The sequence below is a fragment of the Prionailurus viverrinus genome, chromosome A1 (genome assembly GCF_022837055.1).
Source record: "Prionailurus viverrinus isolate Anna chromosome A1, UM_Priviv_1.0, whole genome shotgun sequence".
In the NCBI taxonomy this organism is placed as follows: domain Eukaryota; kingdom Metazoa; phylum Chordata; class Mammalia; order Carnivora; family Felidae; genus Prionailurus; species Prionailurus viverrinus.
The window spans coordinates 190041273-190065291 of record NC_062561.1 but is presented as its reverse complement, the minus strand read 5'-3'; the positions used below and the strand labels follow the sequence as shown (position 1 = coordinate 190065291).

The following is a 24019-nucleotide window of genomic DNA, read 5'->3' as shown; positions in this document are numbered from 1 at the left end:
GAGTCAATTTTCTGCTTGTGAAATGTAACTTTACCCTGGTGCACACCAGGCCCCAGGGTTTTCAATGTGGCTTAACAGCAATTATATGAATGTTAGGAAGGGGGGAAGTGTTAAAGTCCCTACATTTACATTTTTCATGTTTTTGCCTCTTAAAGGCATCTCCTTAAAGACATCTCCTAACCAACCAACCCATGAAAAACCCAGCCGAAGGCAGACACAGGATATCCTGAGAAAGAAAACCATTTTAAAGCCACACCACAAAGGGTATATTTTTTTAAATTCACCGCAGCGCGCAGACAAGTAGTGAGATGTAATGGGGAGGCGCGTAACAGGAGGGGTCAGGGCATCCTGCGCCTAGTTCCTCCGGCGCTATTTTCTTTGCTCCCACCCTCCCCCGCTCCTCCCCCCCAAACAAATGCCCCGGTGGGCAAGCGGGCGCTGGGCCCCGCCGCAGGCCGCGCTCCCCCCCCTGCAGCCCCAGGCGGCCGGCGGCTCCCGTCCACATGTGCGACTCATGTTTCGGCTTTCACTGGCGACAAACTGGAGCCGGGGCCTTTCCGTTTAGGAGGAACTCGCTCTGTGTCGCTAACAACAACACAAACACCGGCGGCCCCTGCTCTGTGCTTCGCTGCCCACGGTGCGCTCGGCACCAGGCTGGATTTATAGCAAGGAGCCCCGACTGTAAGAAGTAATTCATGAGTCCCCACAATGCCACTACTGAGAGGCATCGAGAGGGGGGAAGAAACGTCCGCGGGCTCGCTCCCTGGGCGTCCGTCCCAGCCCATCCCGACGTGCGGGTCTGAAGTCCCAAGCAGCCCAGCACGTGCACAGCTTGTCCTCATTCATTTTGTTTTAATTTTTTTCTCTAGAAGGGAGGAAAATAATGTCCACCACCTCCCCTTTAGCATAACTTGTTAAAAACCCGACAGACTTAAAAGACGTTCCTTGGGCATTAGTTGCAATACAACGGTTCTACTACATACATATGTTTACACAAACCTACATGGCATCTCTCTCTCTCTCTCTCTCTCTCTCTCTCTCTCACATACACAGGCTCATAATACACTCACAAACAAAAAAAAAAAAAAAAGAAAAAGAAAAATCCCATCACTATTATGGACTTTCCTGGAAGATTTAGTTATGTTTGTTTCAGAAAGACATAATAATTTTAATAAATCTGACTTGGGAAACATCTATCATGAATGACTTTGGAAAGATGGGAAAGAAAACAAAGTAACTGATGTTAAAAATCATTTAGTAGGGGGGAAAATATGCAATGTAAAAATTCCACCAAAAAAGAAGAAATCGAAAGTCGTGTAGACAAAGATTTATTGCTTCACAGCCCCAAAAAAAGCTCTTAACTATCCTGAGGCAAAGAGGAAAATATTGCACATGAAAGCTACCCTTTGGACTATCACACTCAATTCCAAAAGATATCAAAAAAATCCCACAGCAAAAATATACACCCGAAACTTTGTACCAGATTCTGTATTAAAAGTAGGCTTGTCAGGTCTCATGAATACCTCCTGGTCTGTGGTTACAAGGTTCGGTGTTCAGCTTTTTCTGCAGATCAGTTTGGGGTTTCTCTAACTCTGAGCCACAGCCTGTCAAGATGATCCTCTCCAACCCCAGCCTTTTAAATCCCACATCTTTGTTTTCCCCCTAACTCTCAGCTTAATTGTCTCCAAGTTCCTGCCTCGGTCAGCCATTCCAAGCTGGAATTAAAAGATGGACAGATCCTTTACCCTGAGAATTTGGAGCTGCGAACCTTCTTCAGGAGAGGCCCGGGGAGGGATAATTGTTTTAGTGAAGCTCACTGCCTCGTCAGTGGTCCATGAGACCCTGCTGAGCGTGGCAGCGTACCTTTGGCAGTAACCCAGGGCAGGTTCAGGAAACCGTTTCGTGTTCCTGCCCTTAGCCTTGTGTCAGTGAAGCCTGGCACATCTTTTTTGTGGTTGTAATTTAAATGAGACAACCAACTGCACAGCTGTGTCGGTCAAATTATGCAGGGCCATGTGGCCTTTCTTCCATCTTTAAAAAGTCCAGGGCACCTCTGACCATGTTTGAGAAAAACCCAAGGGAGCAATGACCAACAAAAGGAATAGCGATTATGCCAGCAAAGGATGGAAATTTGCCTAAATGAATATATTAAAGGCTGCACTCAGAAAATGGAAATGTTAGTTTTTAATAGAGGCAGAATGGTGTCATGATTAAGACCCTGATCTTTGGGGTCCGACACAGCAGGGCTGGAGTCCCAGCTCCCACACTTAATAGCTGTGGTGACCTTGGGTAAGTTATTCAACCTCTCATAGTCCCTGTTTCCTCATCTATAAAATGGGAGGAAATAAGAATACTCCCCACACAGAGTAATTGTTAGGGATTAAAGAGAGACTATTTAGCAAATATATACAGCTTAATAAATGTTAGTTATTATTATCATCATCACCAAAAGCAATTACAACAATAGCACAAGGAACATGTAAAAGTCAATGCCAGTCACCATGCCACCAGTCATGTGCACTCCAGGAAAAGACTAGTTTTACTTAGCCTCCAGCTGAGAATTTTACATATCGTACATATTGCATATTACAGAACTATGTCCTTGCCAAACTGTAAATAAGACTGATATGACTGAAGTTTCTATAATCCAAATTATATTTTATTCAGTTTACACTGCATGGAGAGTTTTAACATCTCTCTCGCTCTCTCTCTTTCACACACACACACACACACACACACACACACAAACACACACACACCAGACACATATACATGGATGCATACTACACCAATACAAGCCAGCAGATATGTGGATAGAAAATCAGTACACACACCCTATAATGAAAGGAACATAATTATCAACTTTATTTTGACAACTCTGTTCAATGATACTCGGTTATGAGTTGAATGGCAAAAGTAAACTCTTTGAAATACTGAAAGCACGACCCATTGTGTCTTTGCTCCTAAGGGCCCTTTAAAAGCGGAGGTTAAATTATAATCAGATGGCAGAAGGATAAGACCCTCACCTCAGGGCACTTCTTTGGGATAAATGACCAGTTCTGGTCCATGTTGTAAGGGATTGGTAGCCCAAAGCACCATGGGGCCAATGACCCCTTGCTGGTCATTAATCGTTACCAAATTCCCTGGAACCAAGGTCATTATCGCTAATATAAACTTAAATAAAAATTCCAGAGACATATGGATTTCTTTTAATAGTCTTATTTCTTTTGGTTTTTATAGGGCATTACTATAGAATTAATGTTCAATACATTAGCTCTGTAGTTGGTTTGTCTTAACACTTGATCCTGCTTAAAGTAAAGGTTTATTGGACATAAAATAAGAAATGAAGGAAAGAAAACGAAAAACAGGAAATCCTGAGAGGGCCTATTCTGTACCTGGAATTCTCAGAAAGTCATTATCTATGGGACACACAAGTTTGTTTCCTTGGTAATCTGTCAAGATATTATAATGTTTGAATGTAAGGGTTCAAGAATTTCAAATTTTAATATATGCATATGTAGATATATATGTACATATTCTACATACATAGAATCCTGGACTAAGTTTTGTTTCTCAGTCTCTCATCTCTGCACATTAACAAAAGAAAAAATGTTTTTGAGATTTTGTGAGATTCTAATTTCTTTAAGCCTTAGGGATATACACTGTATTCTAACACACAAGCACAAGCCCAGTATTCTAGCAAAGCATATAATCTCATAGCTTTATTCTAAAGATACTCAACTATTTGGTCTTAAAGGGAATTATCCACCACCAAAAATACAGATATAAAGTAAATTATCAATTATTTAATAAATGTGCTATGTGCAACTCAGTGTATATTTTCAAATATCAACAGTTGGGCTGCTCCTTCTGGAATAGGCTAAGCCAGAAAATCTGGTTAGATGCACTGGGGTGTCAGAGAGATAGTCTCTGCTGATGGCCTTTTGGGGTTACTGTGTCGTATAGATAAATGTGCCTGTCCACTGCCTCATATTTTATAAGCCTACAATTTTCCTTGCTAGCTCCCTTTCCCATCTTGCCCAAGTTATGCTACCAATAAATTTAAATATACCAACTCAATTAGTCTTGTAAGGTACATCATCTAATGGCCTCCTCTAATTGCCCTCTACCTTAAGGTGGATCTCAGCAATGGATGTGGTCCTTGCCCTCTTATTACCTAGCTGATACCTGGGATGAAGTAATGAAGAAGAGTGAAAGGTGGGTGAGAATATTGCTGGTTGTTCAATTCTAACTGTGAGGTTGCTATTTACTGGATAGTACACCTGCTACCCAAGCAAATGTTTAAGAACAGGCTACTGTCCGATGTTAGATACAAGAGGTGACTAGATTTATAGGAGTATAGAGCATTAAAATCATTGAGAGAGAGGGAACCTTAAAGATCCTAAGCGTCCAATTCTATCATTTTATAAATGGGGAAACTGAAACCTAGACAAGTTAAGAGACTTGCCGAGGCTCACGTATCTAAATAATGGCAGGGGCGGTATTAAAAACCAGGTCTCCTGTGTCCTAGTTCAGCATTCTATACCAGGTTGCTTCTCATTTTCATTATAAATGAAAAATCCAACTTCAGCTCAAGCGATTTAACTTATCAGACCTAGAATAGAACCAAAGCATGCTCACTCCTTAACAGGAGGATATTCTCAAATTGGGGTTTGTAATGGAGGTAATAATATCTTGAAGATTAAAAATTAGCATAGTAGGACATTAACCTAAGCTGAATCTGATGCATAATGAGTTACTTCATTAAAAGGAGGGAGGGAACCAGGTGATATGGGAGAAAGATGTGACTCAATGGAATTGGTGGTGATTTGGAAAAGAAAAGGGGATCCCATACCAAATATTCTTTCCTTAATGAGTGAAGGACCTGAAAATGCCACACAATACCTCTAGGGTAGTCCCCACTCAGGGATAGGGGTTACATTTTATGTCACACAGTATATGCTTCCCAAATATCTAGTGAATAAATAACATGCCGGTTCATCTACCCTATTTGAGGTCAAGGAAATCAATGGATGCTTGTCTCTGTCGTCTCTGTGAATGAAAACAATGGCTCCCAAACAAGAGAATACCCCATCATGAAACAATTTTTATAAGTTTAGCAGAATTATTCTTGCTGAGTTCCAACCTCCAAACATTTGGAGCACAAGGGAGTTTGGCTTGTCGAATGGTTTGTGATAATGGTCGAAGAGAAAAAGAGAAGGAGAGAAGATATAAACTTAAAATTTCATCTTTTTTAAACTAGGCATTTGCCCTCAATTACCAAATAGTGGAAACAGGAGAAAAAGACACAGCCCTCAGCTAAGTGATAATCAGTTACATATTTGAATGAAGATGGAAAACTAAAATATCTCCAAGCCAGCCCAATCGTTTTAGGCAGGCCAGATAAGCATATAACCCAGAGGCTGAGGTATGTGTTGCTTCCTCCTTTCTCCCACAACCTGAAAAAGTATGGAAGCTGCTGATTATCCACTCCAGCATCCTTTGTGAATGCTCCTTTGCCTATCAGAATCACATTCCTTCAGTTCACTAGAGACTATGCCAGGGACTACTAATTTCTCTCAGCACCATGCCCATGACTTCTGCCCGTCCTTGGCAATTCAAAAGGTATGACAAACCTTCTCAGGCAACATGTGACACAAAGGCAGTTCTGAGTAGAGGGAAGTTCGATGTACTTTTCCCCCCTTCCACTACGATTTCTTCAGAATTTGATCTTACAACAATACCTCATTTCCTTTATTATTATTTCTGGAAAGGACAGTTTGTTGAATTTGTTTAGGTTTAAATATAAGACAATTGTTAAATTTAGGACTTATTTTGAAAATTGCCAAGTTCAATATTTACATATGTCAGTGCCTTTCAGGGATAGGTAATAGTCAGAGACAACCACTCATGATGAGATGTCTAGAATAGAAGAACTTTTATAAAATTCCTACTGAAATATGACTATTGATGAAATATTCTGACAAATATAAACAACAATTGCAATTTTGTGCAATGTTATGACATACCATAAATAAGCACAGTTGCAAATGAATGAAATACGTAAGCTTCGAAAAATAAAGTAGTATTTTATGAACGCGACATTCTGTAGCTTCCCATTCCCCAGAACTGTTCTAATTTCTTAGAAGCGATTTAACACATGCTCCTTGTATGTTCGGTGTACCATTCTGGGTGTTGTTGGAGATACAGAGCTCACGGGTTTCCCTAGACCCAAATCCAGAAAACACAAGAGTTCTACCCTTCCCTGAGGCTGATCTCACACAAGGTGAAATGAAGAGCAAAGCAAGACCCAGATGGCCAGAGTAGTAGCAGAAAAGCCACTGGAATCAGAGCCAGGGACTTGGCTTAAGGTCCTGGTTCTGAGGCTAATTAGATCTTTGGGCAATGTTACTGGCTTCACCTTTCTCATCTGTAAAATGAAGGGACTAGACTGTAATCTCTGAGAGTCTCTTCAGTTCAAAGGGAAACTTGGTCATTCCTACAAGAACTTAGATTCTTCTGAAAACCTTCCCTTGAGACCTGGCCAGGTTATTACTTTTATGAAGCTAAACTTTACATTCTCCGTATCTGTGAAATGGGTGCAAAAACCCCTACCTATCTCACAGTGTTGCTGTCATGGAAACTAAAGCAATGTAGGTCAAAGAGCTCTCTACATGCCAAAAGAGCTGAACACTGTAAAATCTTTATTTCATTCCCTCAAAGAGGTAGATGAGTGATAGAATTAGTGTTAGCCTTCCCAAAGTTATGTATGTCTTTAGAAAAGATCAAAGGCTCTTAGTTAAAGGAATGAGACTCTAACAGGAGAATTCTAAGCACCAGCTAGGTTTGGGTGGAAAAACTTTACCTGCATTCTTAAAAGCTGAATTCTTAAAAGCTCTGCAAATATTCCTTATTGTTTTTATTTATTTTTTTTTATAGATTTTTTTTAACTTTTTTTTTTCAACATTTTTTATTTATTTTGGGACAGAGAGAGACAGAGCATGAACGGGGGAGGGGCAGAGAGAGAGGGAGACACAGAATCGGAAACAGGCTCCAGGCTCTGAGCCATCAGCCCAGAGCCTGACGCGGGGCTCGAACCCACAGACCGCGAGATCGTGACCTGGCTGAAGTCGGACGCTTAACCGACTGCACCACCCAGGCGCCCCTCCTTATTGTTTTTAAATACGGCTGTTTAATCAAACCCCAGGGAGACTTTTCTGGTGGAACTCAGACTTGCCCAAGCTACAAAGAGTATCTAAGTGGGGAGAAGAGAGGGTCAGTAAGCAAATGTTCTGTTAATGAATAAAGATCCCACTGAAAACTCTCATGTTGTTTTAGACCCACCAGCAGAAGCACAAAGCTAGCTTAATAAACCATGGGATGTGAAAAATTCACTGTGATGGGGCATACCAGAGAAGTCCCCTGCTAAAGGGGGCGTGTGGGAAGTTCGCAGTCCACCCACAGCCCTGTCTCGAAACCAGACAGATGAAGCTGTCTGCTAGAAAATCGAGATTCCCTTTCACTTTTCCACAATTGAAAAGTTGTTTGTGGGAGGCCCCCGGAATCATTTATAACTGAAAGAACAAGAGAAGCCACCTTCAAATTCCAGTTTCAATAGGCCTGAAATCCTTCTGGAAACCTAAAGCGACTGCACCATTTGGTATCCCCAGAGAACGTGAGCAACAGATAAAACTCATCCAACCCAGTGGAAAGAAGGGTCACTGTAGAGCTTGGACTAACCTCTTAGTAACATTCAGTCACTGCCACAACCTTCCCTTTTCTGTCATTTCCATGTACCGTAGAACTTGAATTCATAATCTATACCCCTGTTTTAAATCCCCACCTCTAAGGGAGCCTGTAAGAAATACTGACCTGTTTGTGTCAAAAACCTTCCAAACGATTACAGGGAAAGCACTGAGGGAGAGTTCTTTCCCCCACAATCAGGAGGCTGCATACCTGGTTTATAGGAGTTGCTAGTTCTCATGACCTCCTAATCCCCAGGGAACAGTCTAAGGGCACAGCTACTCCTACCAGGGTAAGCCCCCATTTCAGTCGGACCTCCTCACACAACTTTACTCCTAATTTCTGCAAAATCTCGGTGGTAACTGAAGCCCAGCAAGTACTCATAGGTATACAAACAAAAGCTTGCTACAACCACTATGTGTGGGAAACTGAGGAATACCCAGGCAGTCTACTCAGAGCAGCAGACAGAAATACAAAGACATATAATGTGACACGGTTTCCTGATATTCAGAATACCAAACTTCCATGATACATCAAAGAATCAGGCCTAATTCTGCCCTTATTATCTTGGGTACGTCATGATTAATGTTGCAGAAACATTTTTAAGCCACTGTCTATCAGCAATTTGATGAAAGAAAAATCTAACGTCTCACAAGTAATGTTGAAAGCACCATGATTTGAAAGAAACTACTATTAGTAAACTAAACTGCACTCTAAATAAAGAAAATTACTGCTGTTAAGACATACTGTTCTGAGAATTATCAGGAAGAGTACCAAAATGCTAACACTGCTGTATATAAGAAATTATTCAAGTATGCATTTGAGCAATTCTGCATTTTAATTTAACCCTTTGAAACATTAATCAAACCGTGGCTAATTATAGGAATTAAGGAATTAAACGATGGAATCTTCTAAAAGATATTATTTAAAAGGCAGTTTATACAATTACTTGTATAGATGTTTGCTTTAAAGAGGAAAACAGTTCTACTGTAATGAAAAGGGTCTTAGAAAATTAAATTAACAAGGGGGGACCAGGCTGATATGAAACTAAATTAGCATCAAATGCAAATTACAGGGTACTTAATGGTAGAAACAGGTGCAGAGAAGAACCCTAAATGAGATAAATGAATAAAACATCCCTCTCCACAAATGTGGAAGCTGACACAAAGTCAATGATATGAATAATTCAGCAGCCTCCACACTGCTGTTGAGGTCAGCCTGCCTTGACCTTTGAAACAGGAAGTAAAATTCGGTTCAAATTTGAGTGACTGGAAATATAACAGTTATTTGTTTTTTATATTAAAAAACCCACAGAATTTTCCTTAAATACAGATATAGCAAATATACAATAGAATTACAGTTTGAACTAAAGAGACATTACATAATCAGAGTACTTGGTAAACAAATAAACAAAAAATCGTTAGATAGGATTTTACCCAAACCGTGTTTCAATACAGAAATTCTAAAAATAAAACAAGTAAAAGCATATTTACCGGGGCTTAGCTTACCGATCACACTCCCTGTGAGAATAAATATCTAAATATTTCCCATTTCTTCAAACAATTTTGTTGTGCTGATGTCAATGTAAGAAATAGTTTTAATTAGCCAGGTATTTTTATTAATAATACAAAATAATCTCTCACATTTGTAAGACAAAATTTTGTTAAAGTAGATTTTTAAAAATCTTTACGAAGCTGCTCTTTTTTTTAATCCTTCAAACCCTGATTTAAGAAATGTTGCAGCCCTCAAATTAGTTTATCTTATAAAAATGCAACCCCAGTCTAAAAACAAATCATTCTCATAAGTGGATATCTACTGTGATTTTATGTCTTTTATGCTTTTCTCGTTCTTTGCATGCTTCAAAAGTGTTTTGTACAGTCAACTAGTGAAAGTACTTTCCTCATTTCAAATTGAATTTGGTGCTGCTAGAGATTAACATGGTATGACAACAAACCAATTTCTACAAGCTAGAAAGACAGCAAAATATATATAGTATATCACTCTCATTCTTATTTTACAGGATGGCATAAAAGATGTTTGATAATAGTGGTTATCTCTGCCCTCCAATTGGTTCTATTAATGGGACCCACAACTTGGCTATCTACCTTTCATCTATCTACTGTGCTTGTCAGATAAAAGATTATGTTGAAAGATGAGCTTAATTTTATTTTCTAGATTTAGAGAGGGTTAGAGCCACACACACACACACACACACACACACACACACACCAGCCATCTATGAGAGCTCAGTGGTAAACTCGATCTACAATATAATTACCATAGGAAGAAGTTTGAGATATGCTTTTTCTAATTCCAAGTGTTCAGCAGAGGCAAAATTAAAGATGCAGGGTGTGTTGTTTTTTTTAATTATTATTATTATTATCGTATCGGCAAAATCACTCCTCACTCGACATTTAATAAAGGGTGATAGACCAAACATTGCTGATTTGGGGCTTGGCGTAATGACCGACCTGAGTGAAGGTTTGTGTACAAAGTGGCTCCCCATTAAATAAGGGCTCTGTGGAACCAGCTGGTTCTCATTTTGAAACAACCGGTTTCTCTATCCCCAAGTGCTAAAGAAAATAATCCCTGCAATCTATGACTACACACTTTCACAGAGGCAGCAATGAGAATTTGATTGTGGAGATAATTAAAGTCATTCCTGGAACTTCCATGAAAAAAAGGGGGGGGGAGGGTGGCCGAGGTGGGTCAAAAGAAAGAATAGTCAATGATAGTGTTTAAAATTAAACGATGACAAATCATTCGGAGTGGGGAAGAGAGAGAAGGAACCCCCACCCTTCACAGAATTCACTTGAATTGGCTCTATTTTCTTCTCCACTGGGCTGCTCCAAGGGGAGGCCCGAGATGCCATTAGTCAGGGCCACAACCCCCAGTGTCCGGCTTGGATACAAGAATCGAAACACACCCCAAGAAACTTCCTATCACTGATGACACATCATGATGAGATTTTTTTTTAAGTTTCAACCCTAAATAAGATAGCCAGAGAGGAATCCATCTGGATTCTTCAAAAGTCACCCAGATTGATCTGAGATTGTTTCGACATTAAAAAAGAACAAGAAGAAATCAGACATTTCAAGGCATTCCTCTCAATCTCGAGGAGAGCTTGTTTTTTGTTTTCATTTTGTTCTGTTTAATGCTATGCTGCTCAAGAAGAGCCCATGCTCATATAGCCTGAATGACATCCAGCTGAACCCACAGTCCCTGCACGCCTGCAGATTTCATGGGCTTTGGGGGGAAAACTAAAATACGAGTAATCTGTCTGCACTATCTGCCTCTACCAGGAAGGAGAGATGGGCTCAATGAGGACGACTAGGGGTCTCTAAATTAACCTGATTAGTTCAGCACAGTGCTCTCATGAATGGTACCTTATCTTGAAAATAGGGGAGAACTTCCTTTCTCCAGTAGATGCAGGAGCCCCCTAAAGCCACAACGATGAAGCCTATCAAATGTGAGTGGCCTCTGCTTCTCTTCCCTCTTCCCAGCTAGCAAGTCAGAGAGACCAGCAGACATGCTGCCTGATTGGATTTTGTGTCCTAAGGACAGGAGGCAAGCTCCCGTCTGCCCAGGTGGCCTTGGAGAAGGCTGGGAAAAGGGATGCCCTGTGGGCAACTTCAAGCCCCTTCTTTCAGAGTCAACCAGGCACATGATGGGATTGAGGTGGGGGACAAGGGGGTTGGAGGAGGGAGAGAGGGGAAGGGGGGGAGGGGAGAGAATTCATTAACCCTTCAGTCACTGGACTAACATGTCAATTATACCTGCCTGAAAAAAAACGGTGAATTCTTAAGTCTTCTAACATTATATAAAACAAAGATACTGCTGAAACATGTTACCCTAATGCTGATTTCACATTTTATATAATAATGGGAACAACAAAAGTTGACATACAAAAATAAAGCTTTCCCCCCAAACTCTCTGAAATCCCCTTGTTTGCAAAAGATGCTCCGTGTGTGTGTTTTAAATGCACGTTATCATGTGTAACAGACATAGTAGTTAACAGAATATATTCTTGAAAATGTGCTTTGTGAGAATGTCAACAGCAGGGTTTTTCACTTACATGTCTGCTCTGTGATTTACTTCATCAATTAAATAGTTAGGCAATGAGGGGATTTGCATGGTAATCGTGTGAAGATTAACATTTTTAAGTGTAACAAATTTAATATTTTATCTTACATTTTCTGTTTCTCATCATTCTTTCATGGCAGTGCATTTTCACTTTATTGTGTAGTTATAACAAGCCTGTCTTTATGCAGAGAGATGAGACCACCAGCTTCAACAACTGCCTTTCTAGCTCCTTTCATCCTTTTCTTCACTTCATAAAAACATACCCCAAGCACTTAGTGCACAGCAGTGAGGCACTGAGCTGAGTGCTGGGGATACAGCAGAGACCAACACATGGGTATCACTGCCCTCTGGGGCTTACAGTCTACCTCCTAAAGAGTTCACCTGCCTCAGCAATACCAGAGGGAACTAAAATTAGAATTTCATAGCTGGAAAAAATCTTAGAGATCTCTTCATTCCAGCCCTTATTTTAAAAATAACATCCATCCTCTATTGAATATGATTTATGTGCCAGGTATTGTGCTAAGTACTCTCCACGTATTATCTACTTAGTCCTCACCACAACCCTATAAAGAAGGAACTATTGGGTCCCCTTATTCCGGTCTTACGGATGAAGAAACCGAGACTTAGGAAAGTTAAACGATCCGCCAGCAGCCCCAAGGTTAACACTGGCAGGGCTGAGATTTGATCCAAGGTGGTCTGACACCACAACCAATGTGTAGACTGTTCTGGAGACGGCAACAAAGCCCCAAGTTCAACAGCACTGAGTAAAAGGTAAAAGGCAACTTCCACCCAGGGATATTTTTTCTCTGCATCATAATCCTCATCTAAAATAGCAGTCTTCTATTTAAAAAAAAAAAATCAATAAATTCTTTGTTTACACTTCACATTCCAAATCACTGGGTTGTTTTTTTTTTCCCAACTCTGAGGTGCTGAGAGCTCCATGAGGGCAGGAACAACATGTGTCTTCTCCGTAGAGCCCCAACCCTGAAAAGCAGTGACTGGCGGAGAGTAGAGGCTCAATAAATATTTGTGGAAAGAAAAAAAATGAATGAGTCCTCATCCAAGGGGACTTAGTTACCACGATAAGCTTCAGTAAGGTAATTCTGCTTGTAAGAAAGTCCCATGGTGGGGTGCCTGTCTGGCTCAGTCGGAAGACCCTGTGACTCTTGATCGGAGGGTAGCCTTTGAGCCCCATTTGGGTGTAGAGATTACTTAAATAAAAATTTTGAAAAGTCTCATGGCAACCATCACATTAAGAATAACAATCCACACAGAATATATTATGTTCAAATTTCAAGAGCTACCTGACTTCAAAGCACCTAATACGTGCCAAGCCCTGTGCTAGATATTTTAACCCTCACAAGTCTTCAAACTTGAAATGACTTTTCCCATTTTAAAGGTGGGAAAACAACCAACCCCCTGAGGCTCAGGTATCGGTAAGTAGCAGTGAGGGGATCTGAGCCTCAGCTAATCTAAATCTATGCCTTTTCCATCATACTCTGCCTTGTCCCAGATTTCTCTCGGATGAGTGTCTGTTTGTTCTCAATAAAACACGCAATGGTTTACTCATCAAAATAGATGAGGGCATGAGAACTCAAATATTGGCCCAGCAACAGATTCAACAATTTATATGTCATATTATTATTATTTTAATCCCAAAAGCTAAGTGCCAGATCTACTAAGAAATATTGTTTAGATACAAAGGTTTAAATTAATACATAGGAAAGATAAATTGTGGATACCAAGAAACATAAGTGAGACTACATGAAATACTGAAAACAGTTTTTTGGTTTTTTGGTTTTTTTTTTTTACCGGGCAATTGAGGAGGGGGAAAAAATCAAGCTGAGAGCTAAGAGATGGGATTCTAATCACTTGCTTTCTCACTAATTTCCTTAAGCTATGCACCTCAGATTATCCACTGTAAAATGGAGTTAATGGGTACCCTCACATTTGTATGAAAAGAATTCTCTGAAATATTATACCATAAAGATCTCTGAAACTTTCAAGTACCATTCAGATATAGTGACTATAACTCATAATGGTCAAAGATGTTATTCGTATTGTGTTAAGGTGTTCATAGGCCAGGATTCAGATGCCAGTCTTTCAGAGAATATATGAACATCCAGAATTGGACACCCCCACTCCTACAGCCACAGAAAGAAGGACTCTGTTTTTTAAAGATATTTTGAGATGTACAGCATTCATCTGAGATTATCATCTGGCTTTAAGAAAACACCAAGATTGTATAGCGAATCATGGGTTTTCAATACTGCTTATAATAGTGTCAAAGATAACCAACTATCTTTTCTAAAGAACTTTCTAATAAATAGCAAAAAGATTTCTCATTTTACACATCTTTGATTTTGTCTTTGTAAAGAGAGAGAGAGAGAGAGAGAGAGAGAGTAGGTGTGAGAGTAACTAAACCTGATGCAGGGCCAAAGTTCTTCAAACTTACTTTCCATTCTGTTAGGAAACATCAACCCATATTGCAGTCAAGACACTAAAAATGGTGTTTTAAGACATTACTAACAGATCAGAATACTAATAAAAGAGAAGCATGTTAAAAATAGAAAATTATTGTTCTATTGAACAATAATAAATAAATTGCAAATAGCATGATTGCCTGATATTCAGATAAAGTGGGGGTGGGAGGAAAGCATTAGTCAAATCATGGTTGCTCTGGAAAGATGGAGGAGAAAACAACATCTGACCATCAAAAAAGTTGTCAGCCTGAGTGGAGAGCACTGTCCCGTTCAGGCAGCATATTCAGGACACTAGCAGGGACAGAGACCATAAGAAAACGAAGCAGGTAATACCATGGAACAAAACATCCCAACATTTCCCTTTGCTAATTTCCAATTCATTGATTAAGAAAGACAAGAAAAAGTTCTTTGAATCCTGAAATGCCAGGTCATGAGTGTTCACACCCTGTAGCAGGGCTCTTCTGATCTACTCACCCACCTCCCCACGCACATAGTATCAATATTTGGTCAGTAGAGCAGCAAATGAGCAAGAAGCATTTTTTTTAACCACTACAAACTTTACATGAACCAAAATCTGAGAAAACTCTACACAGGATGTACAGTGACCACGTCCCGGTTAAAAATGCAATGTGCAATTTGATTATTATTTTCTCTTTTTTCCCTGCCCTGGCACTGAAAGTGTTAAAGAAAACAATAAAAGAACAAGTAAGTGTACAGGGTAGGATTTACTGGCATTTACTTTTAATCTATGGTCCTTCACTCTGTAGCTTATCGGGCCTCTGTCAGTCCTTTTTCCTCCTTTATACTTCATGAGGAGCCCCCCATGCTGCTACTGAGAGACAGAGCCCAAGTGTCTATAAGCTTTTTGTCAGGTAAAAAGAGAAGAAAAAGGAAAGGAACAAGAGGAAAAGCAAAGCTAAGAGGCATCTATTAGATGTCACTAGGCTTTTGTATTCATGTCAATGATTCAGGATTAGAGTATTTGAAATAATCTTATTGAGAGGAATCAAAAGGCCCACCGAGTGAGAGGCTGCTCTGTAGCATATGGCAAAGGCACGAACAATATCTTATTAAAGATGTGTTGGCTAACACTATTACTTTATATTATATTACAAAACTATTGTGCCTCAAACAGTTAGCAGGATGGTATAGTTACCGAGTGCCATTTTGGAGGTTATTGTGTGGGATCAAGCTATATAATTTGCCAGCTTGTCTAGTTAAGTCTTTCCAAAGTAGGGTTCGCAGGCAAGTTTGGAACTGAAACGAAGCACTTCACCTTCAAAAATAAAAATCCCCAAAGCACAGCAAAGACCACTCTGTTCCCACTGAAAGTGGAGTATATATTGCACGGATTAAACGCCAGTGGCATTCTTTTCCCCAGAATCAGGTTCATTAAGTTTGCATCATTTACCATATGTGACCCCCACCCCCCCGTTGAAAATATGCAGGGTTTTTTTTTTTTTTGGCTTGATTCCCCTCCCCATGAAGAACACACACACACACACACACACACACTCAGCTTCACACTTTAGCAGGATTAAGGCAATTAAAATTCTATTACAATAAGTACTGTAACGTTAAAACCTTCATTTGCTTCTGGACAAAGGCTTGTAACTGGAGAGTTTTCAAGGGAGATTTATCTTCATCTACCCACACCTTTAAAGGCAGTAAGCAACCAAAAACAAACCTGTACTGTTCACCATATTTCATTGATTGCAATTGGAGTATTTAGGTCACTTTTATATTGTCCAGGACAGGATATAGTTACACGGTTTATAAAAGGAAGGATGGGACAGGGGATAGGAGAGAATGAAAAATTAGTAGTCTATTTCAGCTAATGCCCCATGCAAATTAAAATGACTAAAATACCTTCTCTTTATATGAAGGAAACTCTAAATGGAGTTTTTAAAATCTGGTCAATTTTTGTTAGAGAGTTTGGTCAGGTGCTGGCAGTAGGGAGGAGAGAGGGGAATTTATCAATGGAGAGTTTGCACTTGGGGAGGGGTGGGTTTTTTTCCCATTCTAAGTAACTTCTTTTAGAAAAGCAAAAGCATATTTAATATAGTGATATATTCTCATCACAAACTGACTACACAAAGTTGCTAGATGACACACAGGGGAGTTTGTACTGCATTTCTGTATTTTTCCAAAACTGTTACAAAAGCGAAGTTACGATGACATGGGATAAAAACCCACACCACGAGCAGACACCCGGGCCAGTCACACATACACTGCTGATTCTCTGAAGCTTCGTTAAATACATTTCTTGGAAGTTGCTGCCATTATTTCCTTTACAGGAAAACCACTGTTGTTCATTATACAGTGTCTGCAGTAGTATTACACCATGTAAAAGTACTTTGCATTATGATATATTGTCAGCATATTTGAAATGCATTTTAATGTATCCTGGCTGTGTATTTGGGAATAGCTGATAGCAAATGGAATACAGACTGCTATTAGCTTATTGTATTCGTTATTTTCTTATCATGGTAGTAAACTGCACACAAATGTACAGGGCTCATCTCATATTCAGAATGGTATTATCTGATATGTGATAAAATTTAGAATGATACTCTCTCACATAAGCCTCATCGCTAATAATCACATAGGAATTCCCACTGAGAAAACAAATGTTTAAATACACTAGGGTTAATAAACAACCATAAATTCATGCTCAATGTCGACACTGGCTTTTCACTTTTGGAAAAATGCAAACCTCTCAATCCAACCGAGAAGACAGCAATTATCCTGCCTGAGGCAATTTTAAGGGGTGAATTCCTCCTTCTTTTATTTTTACCAAGCAATCAAGGTTAGGAAATCAGATGGTATAAAGGCTTATCAGAACTCCAAGAAATGCATTTGCACCCTGGTTGTTCACACTCCAGACAGCGGTTTGTGTACCTTACAGTGTGATTATGTTTAGTGGTTGGCCCTTCTAAACACTGGGCAGAGACCAAAATAATAAGAGTTGAAAGATCAATGAAATGAAACTGACAAAAAAAGCCTCATTTGCAACTTTAATAAAAGTATATGCTATGTTCATATAGTTGAAGACTTTATTATATGTCCCACCCTACTCTATGGTAATTCTAAAGTTTTACCATTGTCTTCCTATTATACAGATGAACATCTATCTTATATAAATACATTGGGCCAATTTAATCAGGATATTAGATGTTCATAAGACAACACTGGACTTTTCTAAAAAGTTCAGTCACAGAATCGCAGCATTTGTGCCTTTTAGTTGAGAATGGATCTTAAATAAATTTTTTTCTCTGAAAAACCCTTACATGATTAAGCTGTTCATATGATGTATGTCATGTCAATTTAACAGGTAAAATAAGCATTCTATTATTTTTACTCCTGAATATTCTCTTTCAGACAATAATCATAACACAAACCCAACTTGTGTTACCTAAGTGAAAGTGATCTAGATGTGGAAAATCTTTAGACATCCTGGAAAAGACAGATGCAGGCTTTTATTGCTTTTTGGGACATCCTCGGGTAAGTGTGGCCTGAAGAGCAGTAATTCTAAACAAGCTAGGTTTCTCATGTTATAAAATTCATGTATTTTTTAAAATGTTGCATCACAAGGCTTACATCTCAAACACAGATACAGGGATCTCATAAATGGAAAAGAAAGACAAATCTGTTAAAGTTATAGTAAGCAAATGCAAAATTTTTAGAGTTGTATTAGTCAACAGGCTTTAAAAATCCATGTTTTTAATACTGGCTGTGAAGAACTCAGAACTTGCAGGTTACTCAAGCCACATTATATCTCAGAAGGACTATGTCTAAATTCACAGGAGACAGGAAAACATAATTTGAGGGAGGATGTCACCCTTTATTATTTCTATTTATTAAAAGAGAAAATTCCACTTGTTAACTGCTCAGGATCCACAGTACAAGGACACGAAGAATTAAGGACTTCTTTTCTCCCTTTACTTGGTCTATTTCATCAATCACACTGATCCTAAATTGAAAAACTAAACAAACAAATATTGAGCTGTACCCTACTCTGCCCTACCGGAAATGAGCAAAACAAATCTGGCCGGAAACTTCGGGGCTCTGTGTGAAAGGAATCCTATAGTATAATTTGGAGAAAGAAATGTTTTTGTAATACCATCTGTATCCATCCATGTCATTGCTCAAAGATACTTTAGCAAGTCAAGGATAGGAAAATAAAGAGTTTTGTGAAGCAAATCAGGAATGGCTGGTAATTCTAGGTAGATACGGAATAACAGTCTGCATACTTCAGATATTCAGTCCAAGTATTTATAAAGAAGTTTCCACATAGAAAATGGAAGATTTTTTTTTTTTAGATTCAGAAAAACTGGGTTCCCAATTCAGACTACCCTATGTGACTTTTGTCATTATCATCTTTTCTGATTCTTACAAAGTAAACCTAATTAAGAACCTCCCTCATTAGTCTTCCAGAAAAATTAGCACAGCTTATGCTAATTACTCCTGCAAAATTTAATAAACTCGTTGAAATGGGAATAGTCTAATGAGGTTTTATTTATTGAACTAAGATAACTCCAAGGAAAAAGGTTAGGACACAAGGATATGCAATGTGGTAATAAAACTACAATTTATTCAATTTCTAAACACGAATTTTATTGCAAACCTTTTAAATTCAAATATGAGTTACTGTGCGAATATGTTAAATCAATCTCCACCTTAATTTAATAACAGCAAGTCAGTTTTTACTTTTTACTTTAACAATAATTACCACACATAGCCGTTTACCTCAATGATAATGAAATTTGCTGTTATTAGTTCCTGGTCATCAGTTATTAAACATAATGCATTTGACTTTTTCCATGTCTACACAGCCTGCATATCTGGATCATTGGGCACAGCCTGGTCTTTATAATTCTTAATCAAGCCATTTGGCATCAGGCAGGAATACAACCTAGCAGTCAACTTTACATGCATACCTTCTACATTTACAGAAATTGTCCTCTCAACTTTTCTGAAATGACTTGACAAATTTTCACAAATGTAGAAAGAATTTGGGTCATATTTTTCTTACTTGGTTGCATGCTATGATACAAGAAGGAAGTAGAAACCCATTTTCTAAATCGATATGTAACTGCTGATTTTGTTAATTCCACTTTTCTGATGAAATATGCCAAGCTGATGTCCCCAAGTCACTAGCAGCGAATAATACAGCCAAAATTTAACACAGAAATAGCTTACCCTGCACCACTACCGTATGACCAGAAAACCTCTTCTATCTATCCTATAAATAGTTTTCCTGAATAACCACTGCTAAAAGTCTTTTGACTGATAAAAATAGCAGTGTTCTTCCAAAATCCGAAGGACAAGCAAAGGGAGCTAAAAATTATTGGTGCCCAAAAGGTGACTTCGTGTTAAAACTATGCTAAATCCTAACACAGTGATTGCCTGTATCTTCAGCTCTATAATTGCACATTGTATGCATCTTGTAAAAACAGTTACTGTTGCTACTGAATGCAGGCGCCATAACCTATTTTTGCAAAATATGCAGGGATTCACATCCATAAATCTGAAAGCAAATCAAACCCTAAGCACGTAACGCAGATATTATGCAATCGGTAATATAGAATCAAATTGGAAACTATGAAATTCAAACACGGTTGCCGTCATTTTTTTTCCTTTGCAGCAATATCATGGAATTGAAAAATCTTTTCTATTTTGCCCTTCCTTGTGTAAGTTCTTTTCTTGTTATTTTCTTCTCTCGTTGTTAAAAATGAAAGTTTCACCTATCAGCATAGACAGGACTGGAGCTTTTAAAACCTTTGGCAGACTCAAGGACAAATAAATTCTGAAAACTCAGATGCAAATAAAAATAGCTAAATGGGGTTTTGCATATCAGCTGGCATCACTGCTTGAAAAGACAGTTCATGGGAGACAGTGGCAATCGCCAGCAAATAAACATATGTTGAGATTTCTGCAGATACACTGGGTTTCAGCCGTTTTTAAAATACTCCTCTCTTAAGGGACCAACGTTGGTTACACATTGTTTTCTACTTTGTCAAACCAAAAAGAAAAAAAAGTGAAAAGGATAAATGTCATGAGCAATATCTCTAAAGCCACCAACAGTATAAAGTGCATACTTATTTTGCCTAAATTGTTTGAACTACCCCAGCCAAGAAAAGGTTTTAAGTACCCTACTGGGACAGATGCAAGGCGGCAACAATAGAAGCCACACTAATGCAATCCAGGTAACACAATCCTGTTTCAAAAACACGGGGCCGGGCTAATTACAGCGCTGCTGAGTCAAGTTTCTTATGCCATTGCAACCCGCAAGAACAGGTCAAAATCAAATGTTATTCAAACCACAGTCGTATCAACCTTCTATATCAGAGTCACGACTTAAAACCAAATGAAAAACTTAAAAGCTTAACCCATTCACAAGCAAAAAAAAAAAAAAAGTGTTTTCATTGCGGGTGGCAAGGTACGGTTCTTGCCATCATCTAAACCAAAAGGAACTGTGCGGCAGAACAAAATGCTTACAGTTTCCAAGTTTTGGGGAATATTTGGGCTGGTCCTTTGATCACAACACTTTCTTTTTAACAGAAGCATAAGAAAAACTTGCTCAAAATAACAAATGGTTTTTTGAAGAGTTGTATTTAAATCAAACAAAACAGCATAAAGGTTATATTTATTTTTGACCTTTTTCATTTGAAGATTTATCTTCCACTGCAGGAGAAGGAATCACATGACTGGCATGTCTGCTCTCGCAGATAAACATGCTACTCTAACACCACGGGCAGCACGCGCAACTCACTGCATAGTGAACATTCACACGTGTTCGCTTTGAATCAAGTATATTAGTACTCAGTTATCAAGCAAAGGTGTATGCTTTGGGTGAATATTAGAGATATACTTAGTTAAGATGTCTAATTGAAATGTAAGCTTCAGAGAGCTACTTGGCAATCAAAATTGGGTTGAAGCTTGTGGAACCACATAAGTCAAAATCAATAAATCAATGTTTTGACATAAATTACGATGAAGCAGTTTTTCAGTTAACTGAAAAACAAGAAAGTAAGCCCCCAAAAGGTAAAGAATTGGAAACACAGATGGATAGGGTTGTTTGTTTTTAATCAGTATTTCCAAACCCAAAAAGGAACTTTTGGTCAGCTGTTCATTTCCTCAATGAGGGATCCGTCAGTCTAATTTGCAAGACTCTTTTCCAGCTACTGGAGGATGCTAGCTAGCTCTTTTCCTCACTGACAACTGACAGTATCTATAAACCTTCCAGGCCATTTAACTCTCAATGAGTAATGCTATGTAACAAATGGTTTCTCATACATTGAAACATGGTTTCTCATGTTTCTATACAATGAATTCCAATAATTAAAATGTAAAATGAATATTTGGAATGCGACTTTGCATAATATGTGCACACACTGACTCCAAACTGCACCAAACAACTAAAACAAATTTATTGTTCTATAGTGATTTACTTGGTCATGTCAGATTAGTAATATGGATCTGTTGAAAAACACAATAATTAAGACAAGCAGGATAAATTAATCAACTTATAATACAGTATGAGCTACCATCAAATGCGGGAGATAACGGTAGAAAGTCTTGGTTCACAGATCTCTTTAAAACTGCTTTTATGCATAAATAAAACCTTAAAATGTAGATGGATTACGTCCAACAGAACTACTGTAGCTAAAAGTGATAATGATTCAAACATTTTTCAAATAAAAGTTAAATATTTATAAGCACCCAACCACATTTCATAAATCACAAACTATTATTATTTTATTTCTGAAGCTTCCTGGCACAGCATGAGGATTGAGCCACAGAAAGTCAGGAAAAAAAGAAATATTCCTTTAAGAGCATGAATCATACACAAAACCGAAGCAATCCAAGAAAACGGGCCTCCAAAGAACATTCCATATGGTTTTCCCAGGAATCGCAAGAGCTCGGCGCAGCTTAGTCATGACCAACAGGCAAATTTCGGCCACATGCATTCCTACCCCTTGCCCATGAGCGACACAAGGCAGGTGTTTCATTATAATGAGGAATAAGAATCCAGTGAAAGTAGAGTGGTCCCTACCTGTCAATTATCACTGGATCTGAGGGAGTCTCATTTCGGTTGCCACAGCTTTTCTTGTCACAACAGCGGCTATGGAGCAAAAACGAAAGGATTTAGTACAACCATTACAATGTAAAATCATCATTTAGGCAGACAGAAGGTTCAAATTGCTGGGTTGCAAATGCTAGAATTACCACAAAGCCATACCTGGCAATCAACGGATCCCTGGGACAGAAAATTCTATGTGGGTCACCTATGGGTTAATGGCCAGGCTTAACCTCTCCCTGAACAAAGAAGGAGGGAGGAAGAGGGACTCTGCTGGAGCCACGACTGACAGCCCTAAGATGGGGTCTCCCCATCACTGCCCGCAGTATTGAAGAGTTCACTGTGAAATGCATTATTATTACATCTACCCAATGAGAATATTCAGGGTTGTGGGTGGCTCAAACGTTCTTCCCTCAAGATCACACTAATTGTGTGGAACGCGTCAATAATGAGGTATGAGTGATTTCTCCCCCTCCAGTCATTTTGTATTAAATGGATTCCTTTTTCTTTTCATTTCTCTTTCAGGAGAGACGTTTCCTTCAACCCCAGCCTGCCCAAAATCCTAAAGCTCTAACTGTTTGCTTTTGAACCATCTTCATGAGAATAAAAGTACAACATAGTAACGAAGACAAAGAAAAGGCAAGATAAAAGAAAGTGGAGATCCACACGTTCTCTGGCTTCTGTGTCCTGTGCTGGCCACCATTTACGTTTTCTGGAAGCATTATGGACAGTTGATCCAAAGGCTACCACAGCCCTGACAATGGACGCTCTTAATTAGGTTAGGGAAAAAGCAGCCATAGGCAAGAAAAGCACCCACTATCAAAATCCCACCCCAGCTGTGATGATAAGGCTGTCAGTTTTTGTAAAACTGGGATGTTTGTAAGGGGTGAAAAATTAAGGTTTTTGAAAATTACCCATAGTCAATGGAAAACTGTCCATCTGAGCCTTGTTCGCAAATAAAATATGTGTGCACTGGTCAGTCCACACCCAGGGGCACACTATAAAAGCACATGTTTGATCAGTCAAGGAGGCAAGGAAGTTATCCAGGTGTTATACACTGCCATGCACCACAAATAAAATATGCACTTTTCTTCCTTCTTACACAGACACAGATGCGTGCACGGAAACACACAGACACACACACACACACACACACACACACACACACACACACACACTTTACTTAGTGAATCACAGAGCCTAAATTTAGAGAGCTGCTGGAGACAACCAAACATTGAACTTCATTTTCAGGACCCAGAAATATACTTTTGGATAGAGAGTCTTTCGCCAAAGTTGGTTGGGTAGTCTTTCCTGGCTGTAACTCTATCTCTGAGAAGAGAATCAGCTTCCAAATTTGGTGTTAATTCTCTTTGTCTCTCATATCTTCAGAAAGTAATAGTAAGAACTGTATCTCCTTTGTCAAAGCCCCAGCTAAAAGTCACTCTGTCCACCTTATAGCCTTTCCTTTCCAGATTCAAAGGGAACTATTTCCCTTAGCCCTAAGTTCTGCTATGCCAATACTATGGACATAGAAAGCCCAAATATCCCAATACCCAAGAAACAGATGAGAAAACAAGGGAATGAGAAGTACAGTGATTGGAATGCTTACCAAAAAGTAATAATAATT

At 38.9% G+C, this 24019-nt stretch overlaps 1 protein-coding gene across 8 annotated transcripts in view; it reads right to left on the bottom strand.

Annotated features, from left to right (window-relative positions):
- Positions 1–24019, bottom strand: part of EBF1 (EBF transcription factor 1) — a 389683-nt gene that overhangs the window by 341888 nt on the left and 23776 nt on the right. For all 8 annotated transcript variants that reach the window (XM_047872937.1, XM_047873258.1, XM_047873023.1 and 5 more), the window contains exon 6: positions 22369–22437. In XM_047872937.1, the coding sequence (XP_047728893.1) occupies positions 22369–22437 (69 nt within the window). The remainder of the gene's footprint in view (positions 1–22368; positions 22438–24019) is intronic.